The sequence below is a fragment of the Mus caroli genome, chromosome 5, assembly GCF_900094665.2.
Source record: "Mus caroli chromosome 5, CAROLI_EIJ_v1.1, whole genome shotgun sequence".
Classification (NCBI taxonomy): Eukaryota; Metazoa; Chordata; class Mammalia; order Rodentia; family Muridae; genus Mus; species Mus caroli.
This window is the reverse complement of record NC_034574.1, coordinates 98,196,512-98,211,034: the sequence shown is the minus strand read 5'-3', so window position 1 is coordinate 98,211,034 and position 14,523 is coordinate 98,196,512. Positions and strand designations below refer to the sequence as shown.

General features: G+C 41.1%; 1 protein-coding gene across 2 annotated transcripts in view; it reads left to right on the top strand.

Annotated features, from left to right (window-relative positions):
- Positions 1 to 14,523, top strand: part of LOC110294315 (guanylate-binding protein 6-like) — a 165,957-nt gene that overhangs the window by 8,927 nt on the left and 142,507 nt on the right. The window contains exons 3-9 of one of the 2 annotated variants that reach the window (XM_021162459.2): positions 6,607 to 6,716; positions 6,902 to 7,098; positions 10,106 to 10,351; positions 11,089 to 11,369; positions 12,047 to 12,253; positions 13,228 to 13,345; positions 13,643 to 13,836. The exons of the other annotated variant lie outside the window; for it this stretch is intronic. Coding sequence (XP_021018118.1) covers positions 6,607 to 6,716; positions 6,902 to 7,098; positions 10,106 to 10,351; positions 11,089 to 11,369; positions 12,047 to 12,253; positions 13,228 to 13,345; positions 13,643 to 13,836 — 1,353 coding nt within the window. The remainder of the gene's footprint in view (positions 1 to 6,606; positions 6,717 to 6,901; positions 7,099 to 10,105; positions 10,352 to 11,088; positions 11,370 to 12,046; positions 12,254 to 13,227; positions 13,346 to 13,642; positions 13,837 to 14,523) is intronic. 2 annotated transcript variants of the gene reach the window in all.

The window sequence follows — 14,523 nt, the reverse complement described above, 5'->3', positions numbered from 1 at the left end:
TCTTCTTCTTCTTCTTCTTCTTCTTCTTCTTCTTCTTCTTCTTCTTCTTCTTCTTCTTCTTCTTCTTCTTCTTTTTTCAAGACAGGGTTTCTCTGCATATTCCTGGCTGTCCTGGAACTCACTTTGTAGACCAGGCTGGCCTCTAACTCAGAAATCTGCCTGTCTCTGTCTCCTGAGTGCTGGGTTTAAATGAGTGTGCCACCATGCCCTGCTCCTTCCTTCCTTCTTTCCTATTCTGTGTCAGAGTCCATTGCACATGTGTTCTATGCTTTCTTTATCCACATCTACTTCATGACGAGTCCATGCCTTGGCTATTGAGTACTGATGCTGTTCTCTTGGAAATGGGGAGAGAGGAGCAGCAAAAGGGAGAGGCAAGATAGCAAGAGGGTGAGAGGCAAGAGAGAGGTGTGTGAAAGCAACCCCTTTTATAGTACAGCAGGCCTTCCTTGCTGTTGCAGGTAACTGTGGAAAGGAGCATACCTGGCTGTTGCCAGGTAACTGTGGGGTGGAGTTTAGACAACATGCTAACACAGGTGGCATATTTATAAGTACTTAGAAACCATTTATTAAGCAACAAGCATATTTTTAACATCAACGTTCCTTAGTCTTCATGTCTACTTCCCTGCTCAGTATCTAGTTTGAACCTGTGCAGGTCCTGTGCTTGCTGTCACAGTCTCTGGGAAAGCTTGCTTTATTGCATGTGGGCATTCTAACTGTCATAGGATGAAGACCCACAGCACTTTTAACTCACACTTCCCTGGTTGATCTCCTTTTTTCTCCCATTTATCTATTCACTTTACATCACCTTTCCCAGTGAGGGCCAACCAGGCAGTCAAGCTAGGAAAACGGTATCCAAAGGAAGACAATAGTTAGAAACAGCACCTGTTCCAGTTGTTAAGGGACCACATGAAGACTAAGCTGCACATCTGCTACAAATGTGTATGGGCCCTAGGTCCAGTCCCTGCATGCTCTTTGGTTGGTGGTTCAGCCTCTGTGAACCCCTACAGGCATAGCTTAGTTGACCCTGTAGGTCTTCTTGTGGTACTCTTGACCCCTCCAGCTCTCTCAATCATATCCTCTGACTCTTCAACAAAACTCACTAAGCTCTGCTTCATGTTTGGCTGTGGGTCTCTACATCTGTTTTCATTGGCTTCTGGGTGAAGCCTCTCAGATGACAATTAGCCTAGGCTCCAGTCTGCAAGCATAGTAGAATATAGTGCCAAGAGTTGACAGTCTCCCATAGGGTGGGTCTCAAGTTGGGCCAGTCATTGGTTGGCGATTCCCTCAATCTCTGCTCCTTCTTTATCCCTGCACATCTTGTAGGCAGGACAAAGTTTGGGTTGGCATCCCCTCCTGTTTTGGAGGTGGCTTGGTGTTTCCTCCCTCCACTAGAAGTGCTGCCTGCCTACATGAGGTAACCATTTCAGACTCCATATCCCCCACTGCTAGGAGTCTCAGCTAGGGTCACCTCTATATCCTTCTAGGAATCTCCCCTATCTCTAAGATTGTCTAAGAGATGCTGCCCCCTAAGTTTTATTTTCTGTTTCCCCCACCCTTCTCATCCCCCACACCCAATCCCCTACACCTAAATTCCTCCACACTTGATCCTCCACACCTGATACTCCACCTGATCCTCCACACCTGATCCCCTACACCTGAACTCCCCCACAACTGATCCTCCACACCTGATCCCCACATCTGATTCCCACTCCTGATTCCCCAACCCTGTTGTCTAACACTCATGTCTTAGCTTGCCAACCAGGATGTCTTTTACCCAAGTACATGTCTCTTTCTGCCAAGTAGGTTGTCAGTTCTCAGGGAGGTCTTAGGAACTTATATTTTTCCCCATCCCCATCCCCTTTCCCACCCAGTTCCCTCTCTCCATCTACTTCTGATTTCTAATTTATGTCTCCTTCTGAGTGAGAGTCAAGCATCCTTCCGTGGGCCCTCCTTATTACTTAGCTTCTTTGGGTCTGTGGATTATAGCATGGGTATCCTGTACTTAATGGCTAGCATCTACTTATAAGTGAACACATACCTCACTCAGGATGACATTTTCTCTCAATTCCTAGGTAAAATATTAAGGCCCGGATGGAATGTTAAGGCCTAGGTAACTTTAACCTGCCTAGCCTGCCATTATACAGAAACATTTTTCTGCTGTTTCTAGGAAACGTTTTAATGCCAAGTTGATTACATATTCTGTTGTGTTCTGTGCTCTTTGAAATCAATCATGATAGAAGTCAGTAGAACTGCTTTGTATAGTTACCCACAATCCACTTGGACCCAAACCAACCAACCAGAAGCATTTTCTGCACCAGTGTATAAGATTTTATAATATAAGCTGCCCCTGAGATAGATACCAACCTAGGAGAGACATCTGCACCAATATTAGAAACTATTTGCAACAAGACTTCTATTTTGAGTAATGGCTTAGAAAAATATAAGTTCCTAAGACCTCCCTGAGAACTGACAACCTACTTGGCAGAAAGAGACATGTACTTGGGTAAAAGACATCCTGGTTGGCAAGCTAAGACATGAGTGTTAGACAAGACAACTTGAATCCTGGTAGACAAGTTAGGAAATGAATATTAGACAAGGTAAGTCCCTTGCCACAGCTGAATACCCCATCCAAAGGAAGCAGGGCAAGTGTACAATAAATGCCTGTGCCTAAGGAAATCCTGCTGTTCCTAAATCCTGTTGGTGGAATAACTTGCCACAGATGTTCATACATCTTGGGCTCAAAAAGCCCACAGGACATTAACTCTGGGTCATGGTTCAGTTCCTGTATCTGGATCAATCCCTGGATCATCAGTCCTCGCCATATGCTCAATAAACTATCCCTGTCAGACTGAGATCAGTGTTCATGTGGTTTGTCAGATGATTCCATGGACACCAACATTTNTTTTTTTTTTTTTTTTTTTTGGTTTTTTGAGACAGGGTTTCTCTGTGTAGCCCTTGCTGTCCTGGAATTCACTTTGTAGACCAGCTGGCCTCGAACTCAGAAATCTGCCTGCCTCTGCCTCCTGAGTGCTGGGATTAAAGGCATGTGCCACCACGCCAGGCTGGACACTAACATTTTCTAGTTCCATCTATTTGACTTCAATTCCATGATGCCTTGTTTTTAATACCTGAATAGTATTCCATTGTATAAACCAACCAGAGTTTCTTTATCTATTTTTTTTTTTGAGGAATATCTAGGTGGTTTACAGTCTCTGACTATTCTGAATAAATCTGCTATGAACATTGTTGAGCAAAGGTCCTTGTAGTATAGTGGAGCATCTTTTGGGTATATGCCCAGGAGGGGTATAGCTGAGTCACTAGGTAGAACTATACCCAGTTTTCTCAGCAACCACCATATTGATTTCTGACATTGGTTTGCATTTTTATACTCCCACCAGCAATGGAGGAGTGTTCCCCTTTTCCATGTCCTCATCAGCATGTACTGTCCCTTGTGTTTTTGATCTTAGCTATTCTGACAGATACAAGATAGAATCTCAGAGTCATTTTATTTGCATTTCTTCATGAATAATGACATTGAGCAGTTCTTTAAATGCTTATTGGCCACTAGAGAATCTCTGTTGAGAATTCTCTGTTTAGGTCTGTACCCTATTTTTAAATTAATTTATTTGGTTTTTTCATGTTTAATTTCTTGAGTTCTTTATATATTTTGAACACTATCCTTCTGTCAGATGTAGGGCTGGTGAAGATCTTTTCTGATTCTGTAGGTGGCCATGTTGTCCTATTGATGGTGTCCTTTGCCTTACATAAGCTTTGAGTTTTATGAGGTCACATTTACTGATTGTTGTCGTAGTGCCTAAGCTGTGGGTGTTCTGTTTAGGAAACTGATTCCTTAACCAATTTATTAAAAAATATTCCCTATTTTTTCCTCTATTAGATTTATTGTATCTAGTTTTAGGTTGAAGTCTTTGATTCATTTGGACTTCAGTTTTGTGCACTATTTGTGTTCTTTTAAATGCACCACTTATTGAAGGTGCTTTCTTTTTTTCCCCACTGCATGGTTTTGATTTTCTTGTTGAAAACCAAGTGTTTGTAGGTGTGTGGATTTATTCCTGGGTCTTTGATTTTATTCCATTGATCAATGTGTCTCTTTTTATGGCAATACCATGTGGTTTTCATTACTATTCCTCTGTAGTAGAGCTTGAAATCATTCCTGATTTCAAGCTGTGGATTTCAAGCTGTGGATTTCAAGTAGTAATACTACTTGATTTCAAGCTGTGGATTTCAAGCTGTGGATTTCAAGTAGTAATACTACTACTTGAAATCCACAAGTTCTTTTTTTGTACAGAACTGTTTTCACTATCTTAGGTTTTTAGTTTTTCCATATGAATTTGAGAATTGCTCTTTAAAGGTTTGGAAAAAACTGTGTTGAAATTTTGATGGTACCTGCATTGAGTACTTAGATTGCTTTTGGTAAGATGGCCATTTTCACTATGTTTACCCTATCAATCCATGAGCATGGGAGATCCTTCCATCTTCTCATACTTTAATTTCCTTCTTCAGAGTCTTGATATTTTTGTCATACAGGTATTGCACTTGCTTGGTTAGAGTTACACCAAGATATTTTATATTATGTAAGGCTTTGTGAAAGGTAGTGTTTTCCTGTTTGTTTGTTTTTTTCTCATCTGTCATTTGTATAACCGAAGGTTACTGGTTTGTTTTTTAACCTTGTTCTCATCCACTTCACTGAAAGTGTTTATCAGCTGTATACGTTCTCTAGTAGAATCTTTAGGGCCAGTTATGTATACTATCATATCATCTACAAATAATGCTGTTTTGACATCTTCTTTTCAATTTGTATCCCCTTGATCTTTTTTAGTTTTCTTATTGCTTAGATCTTCAGGCAGTAAACTGAATAGATTTGAAGAGTAGAGTGGACAGCTTTGTCTTGTTCCTTATTTTAGTAGAATTGCTTTAAATTTGTCTGCATTTAATTTGATGTTGGCTATTGGCTTGCTGTATATAGTCTTTATTGTGATTAGGTATGGTCCTTATACCCCTGGTATCACCAAGACTTTCATTATGAAGTGATGTTGGATTTTGTCAAAGGCTATTTCCAGCATCTAATGACGTGATAATATGTTTTTGTCGTTCAGTTTGTTTATATGATGTATTTCATTGATGGATTTTTGTATGTTGAACCATCCCTGCATCTCTGGCAGATCAAGTCGACTTGATCACGGTAGATGATATTTTTGATGTGTTCTTTGATTAGGTTTGCTAGTATTTTATTGATAATTTTTGCATCAATGTTACTAAGTGAAATTTGTCTAAAGTTCTTACTTTGTTGAGTCTTTGTGTGGTTTAGGTATCAGGGTGTCAATGATCTCATAGAATGAGTTTGGCAATATTCCTTCTGTTTTCTTTTTGTGAAATAGTTTGAGGAGTGTTGGTATTAGTTCATCTTTGAAAGTTTGGTAGAATTCTGCACTAAAACCATCTGGCCCATTGATGTATCAATTTGTTCTATTGTATCTTCTATACCTGAGATTCCTCTTCCATCTCTTGTATTCTGTTGGTGATATTTGCATCTGTTATTCCTGTTTTCTTCCCTAGGTTTTCCATCTACAGGATTCTCTCAGTTTGTGTTTCCTTTATTGTTTCTATGTCCATTTCCAGGTCTTGAACAGTTTTATTCTTTTCCTGTTTGATTGTATTTACCTGTATTTCTTTAAGGGGTTTATTCATTTCCTCTTTAAAAGCCTCTATCATCTTTATAAGATTGGGTTTACAGTCATCTTCTTGTGCTTTGGCTGTGTTAGGATATCCAGGGCTTGCTGTGGTAAGATAGGTTGGCCTTGATGGTGCCATATTGCTCTGGCTCTTTCTGGTTGTGTTGTTATGCTGTCCTTTAGCCATCTGGTTGTTCCTGGCATTATCTGGATGTTCCTCCTGCTGACAGATCTCTCAGAGCCTTTGGCCTGACAGTGGAGCCCAGGGATTAGTTTGGGACTCATCTTTGTTGGCTGTGTTCCAGGTGTATACAAGAGTGGCTCACCTTTTATGTGTCCCTTGTCCACTTGTGTCTCATCATTTGAAAACTTGCCTATGTTTACTTCTGTCCCAAATTTTAAACTGGGTCATTTATTTTCATGATATTCAGAGTTGTTGGTTTTTTTTGTTTGTTTGTTTGTTTGTTTTTTTGTTTTTTTGTTCTTCTCTATATATTCTGGATACTAACCATCTATCAGACCTCTAATTGTTAAAGACCTTTTCCTATTCACAAAGCACTATTTATTTATTGTTGTTCTTAGAGTCTGTGTAATATATGTCCTGTTAAGAAAGTCTTCCTGTGCAAATGATATTAAGTTTATTTCCCCCTGTCCTTTTGCCAATGAAATTCAGGGTGCCTGATCTTACATTGAGGTCTATGCTCCACTTGTAGTTTTTGTACTGTGCAGGGTGATATAGATTCCACTGAGTTTCTCAGGCTGAACTTAAATTCTTCCTTTAACCAGGTAAAGGGCTTGTGCTCCTCATGCTCTGGCCCCCAGATTACCTGAAGTAACAAGGCCTTAGGAGCAGCCCAAGTCACTTCTGAGGAGTGCTTTTCTCAGTTCCCTTCTCTACCCTTCACATATCTTCCAGGGTGATCCTAAAAATGACTCATGGATCTTCGCCCTCAGTGTGCTTCTGAGCAGCACCTTAATCTACAACAGCATGAGCACCATCAACCACCAGGCCCTGGAGCAGCTGCAGTATCCTTCTGGGATCTGAGCCACCATGTTTCATTGAGTGCTCTGGAATGAATATGGAGTCACTGCCCTGCACTGTCACTATGTGGCTTTTGATGGGGCAGAGCAGAGTGTTTAGAATGATTTATTTTAATAAGAGAACCATGAGAGCATGTGCATGAAGTCCCTTTTCCTTAGCCAAGTGCCAGTTATGTCACAGAACTCACAGAGCTGATCAGAGCAAAGTCTTCCCCAAATCCCCATGGAATAAAGAATTCCACAGAGTTTGTGAGTTTCTTTCCAGACTTTGTCTGGACTGTTCGGGATTTCACGCTGGAGCTGAAGTTAAATGGGGAAGAAATCACAAGTAATGACTACCTGGAGAATGCCCTGAAGTTGATCCCAGGTACAGGAGGGCTGGGGTGGGAAGGCTAGGGAGGGAGGCATGGGATGGGAAGGCTGGGAAGGGAGCCTGGGTTGGGAGGGTTGGGGAGGGGTGTCATCTACTGAGTGCCTTCATCCTCTGTTGAGTCCTTCTGTAATCCCAATGGGATGGAGGTCTGAAGAAGTGCTGATAGGTCATTGACTGATAATTTCTGGGAAGTGGTGTTTAATTTCATTTGGGAAGAGTAGAGCCTAGAGCACAGCAAAGTAATCCAAGGCAACATTCTCTTCAGTTTGGACATTAGTGTCTGGAGTCAATGCATCTAAACTTCCTGAAGGTTTCTTGTCTGCCTTACTGTAAAAAACTCTTGGCTACCTAATTTTTTTTCATGAATTTTTTCGTAGGTATATATTTTAAGAAATATATCTTAAAATATATTTCATGGAGTTATACATCATTTTCCTTATGGAGGAACATAGGTGGTTTTTTGTTTGTTTGTTTGTTTGTTTTTGGCTTGTTTTATTTTAATACCTGATCCATATGAGCCTACAGACAGGCCTCTATGTACAGACATGAGTGAAGCTTTATTTCTTGGTGTCTTCCTCCTTGAACTGTCTGGATGACCTCTTTCCTTCTTGGTCTGGAGGCGTTCCTCCTTGCACTTCCATTCTTCCTTGGACATTCTTCCTTGAGCATCAGCCTGGTCAGCCAGTAGCTTCTTGAGGGCCTTGTCTGACTTCAGTTTGTGGATATGCTATATGAAAATCTGCTTGTTTTTTTGTTTTTTTGTTTTTTGTTTTTTTAATTCATTCCCTTTGACCTTCAGGTACAGAGTATAATACAAATGGCGGTTGATCTTAGAGTCCCGGTATCTCCTGAGAAGCCGGTGCAGGAGCCTCACCCTACTCATCCAGGTCACCTTCTCAGGCGTCCGAGCATTGGCAATACCATTCCTCTTCCCTATGCTCATATGCCTGCCCTTCCATCAGGCCAAGGTATTTTTTTCCAGCATTGAGCCTGGGATCAGACAGTCGCAGGCTTCCAGATGATCAGCCCATCTTTGATCAGCTTCCTGATCTGCTAACGGGAGTTGGCAGTGGTGATTTCATTGGTCTCATAGGGTCCAACCACAGCAGAAAAGACTAGAGGCAAGCCTCTTCTGCAGCCTGAGCAGACTCACAGCAGCGAAAGAGAGCACAGGATTTTAAATGCTGGCTTGATTATGTTGTCTGCAAAAGCAGCTGCGACACATGTGTCTTCTCCATAGTCATTATAGTTTATCCCGAGTCTATTTGACTGTCATAGCTACCCATTTTAATTCATGCTACAGTGTCAGGACCAGTTACATTCATGATCTGGAAACCATTTGCATGGGCATTGTCAGCCTGAGTGTGAAGCTGATGGAGCCTTGTGAGTCACACCAATTGTGGAATGCTCACTGCTCTCATTTTCTGTCTGCTTTCTCTAAACATTGTGCATGTAGTTGTTAGAGGTCTGCCCATGAAACCAGTGCAATTATTCATCTTGGAACATTTCTAGAGTAGGCATAGCCTTACAATTTACATACAATCTTCAACTATTGTTTAATTGTATACAAGATGTCATTGTGTAGCCTAAGCTGGTTGGTTATTGCTATGTAGACCAGATGGACTGACCTGGAACTCACAGCATTTCTCTTGTATCTGCTTCCTATGTATCAGGATTAAAGATGTGTACCACAAACTACTAGCTTTCCCTTCTTTCCTTTCTCTCTCTCTCTTCCTCTTTCTTCCTTTCTTCCTTTCTTTCTTTCTTTCTTTCTTTCTTTCTTTCTTTCTTTCTTTCTTTCTTTCTTTCTTTCTTTCTTTCTTTCTTGAAAGACAATATCTCACAGCATAGACTCTGCTAGCTTGAAATACCCTATGTAGACTAGTAGCCTCAAACTCCTGCAGATCATCTTATAATTTTTGATGAAATAGGTTAATAACACTGAATACAATTTTCAGAAAACACTTCTTCGTTGAACTTGAGCTTTGTAACTGGACACTATAGAACACATGTAGGTACTAAGGCAATGGTTACTCAGTGGAGCAGACCATATGTCTATCAATTCACATTGCTTACTTTTGTGAATAGCTAAAATTGATTCCGGAAAAATCCCAAATAATTCAGTACTTAAAGCACTGTCACTCAAGTGTGAGGACTGGAGGTGAGTTCTCCAGAATGACTTCAATGCTGGGTGGGTAGGGGGATAATAGTCTACTTTCAATCCATTGCACAGGCTGAGGACACAGGAGAGCTCTGGAGCATGATGGGTAGCCAGACTGGCTGCATTGGAGAGTTCTACTTCACCTGAGAGACCCTTTGCCAATAAGGTGGAAAATGACTCTGTCCACATGCACCCCCACACAAACAGATATGCATATTTATACAACACACACATATACAACACATACATACACAGTCTCATGAAATTCTATATTAATGTTCCTCATTAGCTCTCTAGACTTATGTATCCTATGTGTGTCCATAGCCCCTCCTTTCTTCCTCACTTTTACTTTCTATGAGTGTATATTTGACTTTACAAAAATGAGTTCTGTTTAACCTTAAAGTAGTTCTTCATCAATAATCATGGAATCGATCTTAGATTTACCAATGTTGCTATTTTAATACTTGATTACCCTTTGTTGGTTTTTTTTTTTTTTTTTTTTTGTCCCACAAATCTTTTTCTACAAGCAGTGATTAGGGCAGAAATCACCTTTAGCCTCTTGTTCAGTCAACAGGACACCACAGCTACAGTATGCTTGACCCCATGTTCAGGTCTGTGGTTTTCTGCCATATGCTTCTCCACTGAATCAAATAACTCCTTAAATATTTCATCAGATTTCTACCAAGTACAAACTTGTTATACCTTTGACATGCAAAGAAATGTTGCAGGATATGGTAAAGAGTCATATAAGAGCAGAATATTTCACATAGACCAGGGCCTCCTTCATCTGTTCTCTGTGCTAAGACAACTCTTGTTCTTTTGTGTTTTCTCCAACACTAGGTAACAATCCCAGAATCCAAGCATCCAATTTGGCCAGGGAATGCATCAGACGTTTCTTTCCTAATCGGAAGTGTTTTGTCTTTGACCGGCCAACTCATGACATAGAACTCCTACAAAAACTTGAGACTATCTCAGAAGACCAGCTGGATCCTAAGTTTCAGGAAAGAACAAAGGCTTTTGTTTCTTACATCTTCACTTATGCCAAGATCAAGACCCTCAGTGAGGGAATTAAGGTCACCGGGAATGGTGAGTTTGTTGTTGGTGGTGTTGGTTTTTTGTTTTGTTTTTAAATCACACTTCTGTATATAGTAGTATATGCTTTTAAAATTGTATATACAATGGTACTATGCATATATTCCAACTCAAAATGTATATATATATATATACACTTTATAACTGTAGATTAGACACCCTTCTTTAAAATGCAGACCACATCATTAGTATCTATGGCTGCAACATACCTGGATAAAATTCTCAACTGATAATAAAATCACCAGTGAAAAGGTTAAAAGCCACTAAACCTGATACCTCGTGTTTTCATAGGAAATGTTTTGCATGTTACATTTTGGAATGACAAATGTGAAATGTAATTTGGATATTTAAATTATTCCAATATAAACACTAGTATTTAACCAAACCTATACTTTTTAGAATTAGCCACAGAAATAATGTGATATACCTTTCCTTGTTAGTTCATGCATTTGTTTTCCTTCAAAATTTTAAATGCAAAATTACATTTTCATAGACCATTGAATTAATTAGGTGAAGATGGGTGTTAGTTTTTTTTAACATTCTGAATGAGAAAACCAAAGAAATAAAGTGGCAATAGGAAAAAGAATCTGATAGCTTGCTGAAGGAGGTTGTGTGTGTGTGTGCATGTGTCGTTATGTAGTTGTGAGAGATTTAGAAATGTAGTCTTAAAATCTTGTATTCCATTTACTTATAACCTCTTATTTATCCCTCAAAACTCTTGGTTCACAAAGGACTGGGTACTCTGGTGACAACCTACGTGGATGCCATCAACAGTGGAGCAGTGCCTTGTCTGGATGATGCTGTGACAACTCTGGCCCAGCATGAGAACTCAGTAGCTGTGCAGAAAGCAGTCAACCACTATAGTGAGCAGATGGCCCAGCGACTAAGGCTTCCCACAGACACTCTCCAGGAGCTGCGGGATGTGCATGCAGCCTGCGAGAAGGAAGCCATTGCTGTCTTCATGGAGCATTCGTTCAAGGATGAAAATCAGCAATTCCTGAAGAAGCTGGTGGTAATCTGTTGATGTCATTAACTGTCATGGCTCTACCCCTTCAAGACTGTAGTGTTGATGAGCCTTCATTGGCCATAGGTGCATTTATTATTCAAAGATATGTGTTTCAGAGTGTCATGAAGAATACAGTTATGAACGATTACATGTCCCCTTCCCAAAATTCCAGGTGCTTTCAGTCTAGTAATGTCTAACAGGTGGAATAATGAGTATATAGTGTCCTAAGCCCTTTACCCAGTTAATGTTTGTGGACTGTGATCCTTCCCAGGACATCTATAGTGCATCCTTGAAGCTGCTATATTTTTGTGTTCCTAAGACACTGTTTCTCACTGGAATCTTACTACAGCCCACTGTTTTTCTATTGTTCCTTGTTTTATCACTGTGTCCTTGAAGATAGAATTCCAGGATGTGACACCCACAAGGAACCAGAAATGGTAGGATGCAGCCCCATTGCTTCATAGAAGCTCTTGAGGACCAGGTAACTTAAGAACATTTACTGTGGTCTTCCACAGATTTTTGAGCATCCAAATTCAGGTTTTAGTACTTTACATTCCCTTGAGGTCTTATTACACTGGAATGCTTTCTCATGGGAAATATGTTCACTCTTCAGTGAGTTTTCTTGGAATTTTATCCCTTCTATTGCTCCAATTGTGTCAGATCTCTGTACACTTCTTTTGTAGGAATTAATATGTTGGAAGAATGGGCTTTTCCTGTTGAAGAATGAAGAGGCATCGAATAAATACTGCCAGGAAGAACTGAATCGACTTTCAAAGGATTTTATGGAAAACATCTCAACATTTTCTGTTCCTGGGGGATATAGGCGCTACATGGACATGAGGGAAAAGATTGAACATGACTACTGGCAGGTTCCAAGGAAAGGGGTGAAGGTGAGGAGCTGGGAGCACGGAAATGGGGTGAAAGAGAGGAGCAGAGAGCACAACAATTGGATGAAAATTAGGAGCATAGAGTATAGGAAAGGGGTGTAGGCGAGGAGCAGGTAACATTTTCGGGCTGGGAATGGGGTGAAGATGAGCAGGGAACATGTGAACATGGTGACAATGAGGAGCAGGGACCATGGGAGCTTAGCACAGAAGGAAGGACTTGTCATACATGGACACATGACACTGTTTAAGAGGAATAAGAAAACATGAAGATAGCCTGGAACCTTTAGCTTTATGTTGGTGACCAAAACCAGGGATTTGCAATGCAAGGCAAGTGCTTTACCAGAACTATGCTTGGTGCAAAATGGCTTCTATTTATTATGAATTATAATTCATACTATATTTATAAATATTCCCATAAAGCATTCTGAGTGAGATAACTTTATATGTCTGTCAGGATGGTCTACCTATGGAATAGTAAGTGTAATAAAAAAGCTAAAATAGCCCTCTGTTATTGCCAGTGATACCATTGTAAGTCCTTTCTTTAGACCTTTCCTTAGATATTTAAATGTGCTGAGCAATGCCCCCACTAGTGTTCACAGTCACACTTCTCTACCACAAAGCTTGGGCAGTTAAAGTGACTTGCCTATTAGTATACCCAGCAGGAGCTGAAAGAAGTGACTCCTACACAATCATGCAGCATTTTACACTGGGATACAATATCTAAAGGCATCATAGGTTGCAACATGCACAGCTGAACATGACATGGCCAGACTGCATCTGAGCAGAGGCAGGCTTCTCTAGCAGATGCTATTGGAGGGGCCACAGGGCAGGAATTATTGTGCTCCACTGAAGCGCTTGGGCCATCTGCAGGCTTCAATGTGGTATTTAACGAGGCACAGTGAGGACTCTGTTGAGTCTCACGGGTCCTCACTCTCTCAGGATTTATCAGTTTTCTTGGCTCCCTATTGATCCTGCAGGCAAGTGAAGTCTTCCAGAGCTTTCTGCAGTCACAGACCATCATTGAGAGTTCCATCCTGCAGGCAGATACAGCCATCACTGCTGGGGAGGCCTTTGATCCTTTGGCTCTCAGGAGAGGTTAGATTCCTACCATGACTTCCTGATAGAAGCCATAGTAAATGCATGCCAAAATCAGTAGCTTTCTATCTTTCTGTGGATTCCAAACTTGGAAGCCACTGACAGTTCTGGCTGTGTTTCAGTCACATGAGCAGGGTCTTCTCCATCACCCTCAGAAACGTGCTCTCCAGGTGTGGACCAAGGAGGAGTCTGGTTTCCTATGCTTCCTTTCAGATTTGAATTGCTCTCTTGGTTCTGGAATGTTGACATTTTACTTGAACCATCACTTTCTTCTCTCCCTGAATTTTCCTCGGGTAGATAGGCATAGCAATAAGGAGGCAGCAGAGAGGATGAAGGAGCTGCTAAGACAGAAGGAGAAGGAGCATCAGCAGTTGATGGAGGCTCAAAAGAAAAGTCACAAGGAAAACATAGAGCAACTGAGAAGGAAGCTGATGCAGGAGAGAGAGCAGCTCATCAAATCCCTGAAGATGATGCTGGAAAAACAACTGCAGGTGGGGCCCCTCATCCTCCTGGTGGTTCTCGTACCCCAGGCATCAGGAGAAAGTTGTCATCCAGGTCATGGGAGGAACATAATCATAATATATTATTGCTAAGAATTCTCCCTGCCCCCACTCCAAGTGTTATGTTTCATGTAGACTTTGAATTTTGCTCTTGTAGACTCTGGAGACAGTAGGTTTTCTGTTGCTCCTTCAGGATTTTAATGGCTACAGTGGTTTAGCTTATAGAATTGGCATATTTAAAAATGACCTTATGAGGCTTCAGTAAACAAACTTCTCAACCAGGTAGTGTAATAATGCCAGAAGCTGGTCTGTCTGTGTTGTCCAGATCATCAGGCACCTGAGTGCCCCCAACCCTGCCCTACCCACCCCAACCTCCTCAGGGTGATCTATGCTGACATTAAACTGAAGGAAATGTCCAGTCTGAAAGGCACAGTGAACCAGCAGCTTCTACAGGTTCTGTAACTGTCCCCAGGGTAGAGAGCCTCCTTGAAGGAGCACATGACATCAGAGGTATTCCCATTGTCCAGCTGCAAGAGAAATGGTAGTCAACTGCTTAATCATCCAATGAGTTGCCGCTGTCTGCATGATATAGTGTCACAGAGTCTTTGTGGATTGAGCTCTGTGCAAACAGGCCAGTGGCATTTTTGTGGGCATGAACATAAGCACATCTTCGCAGCT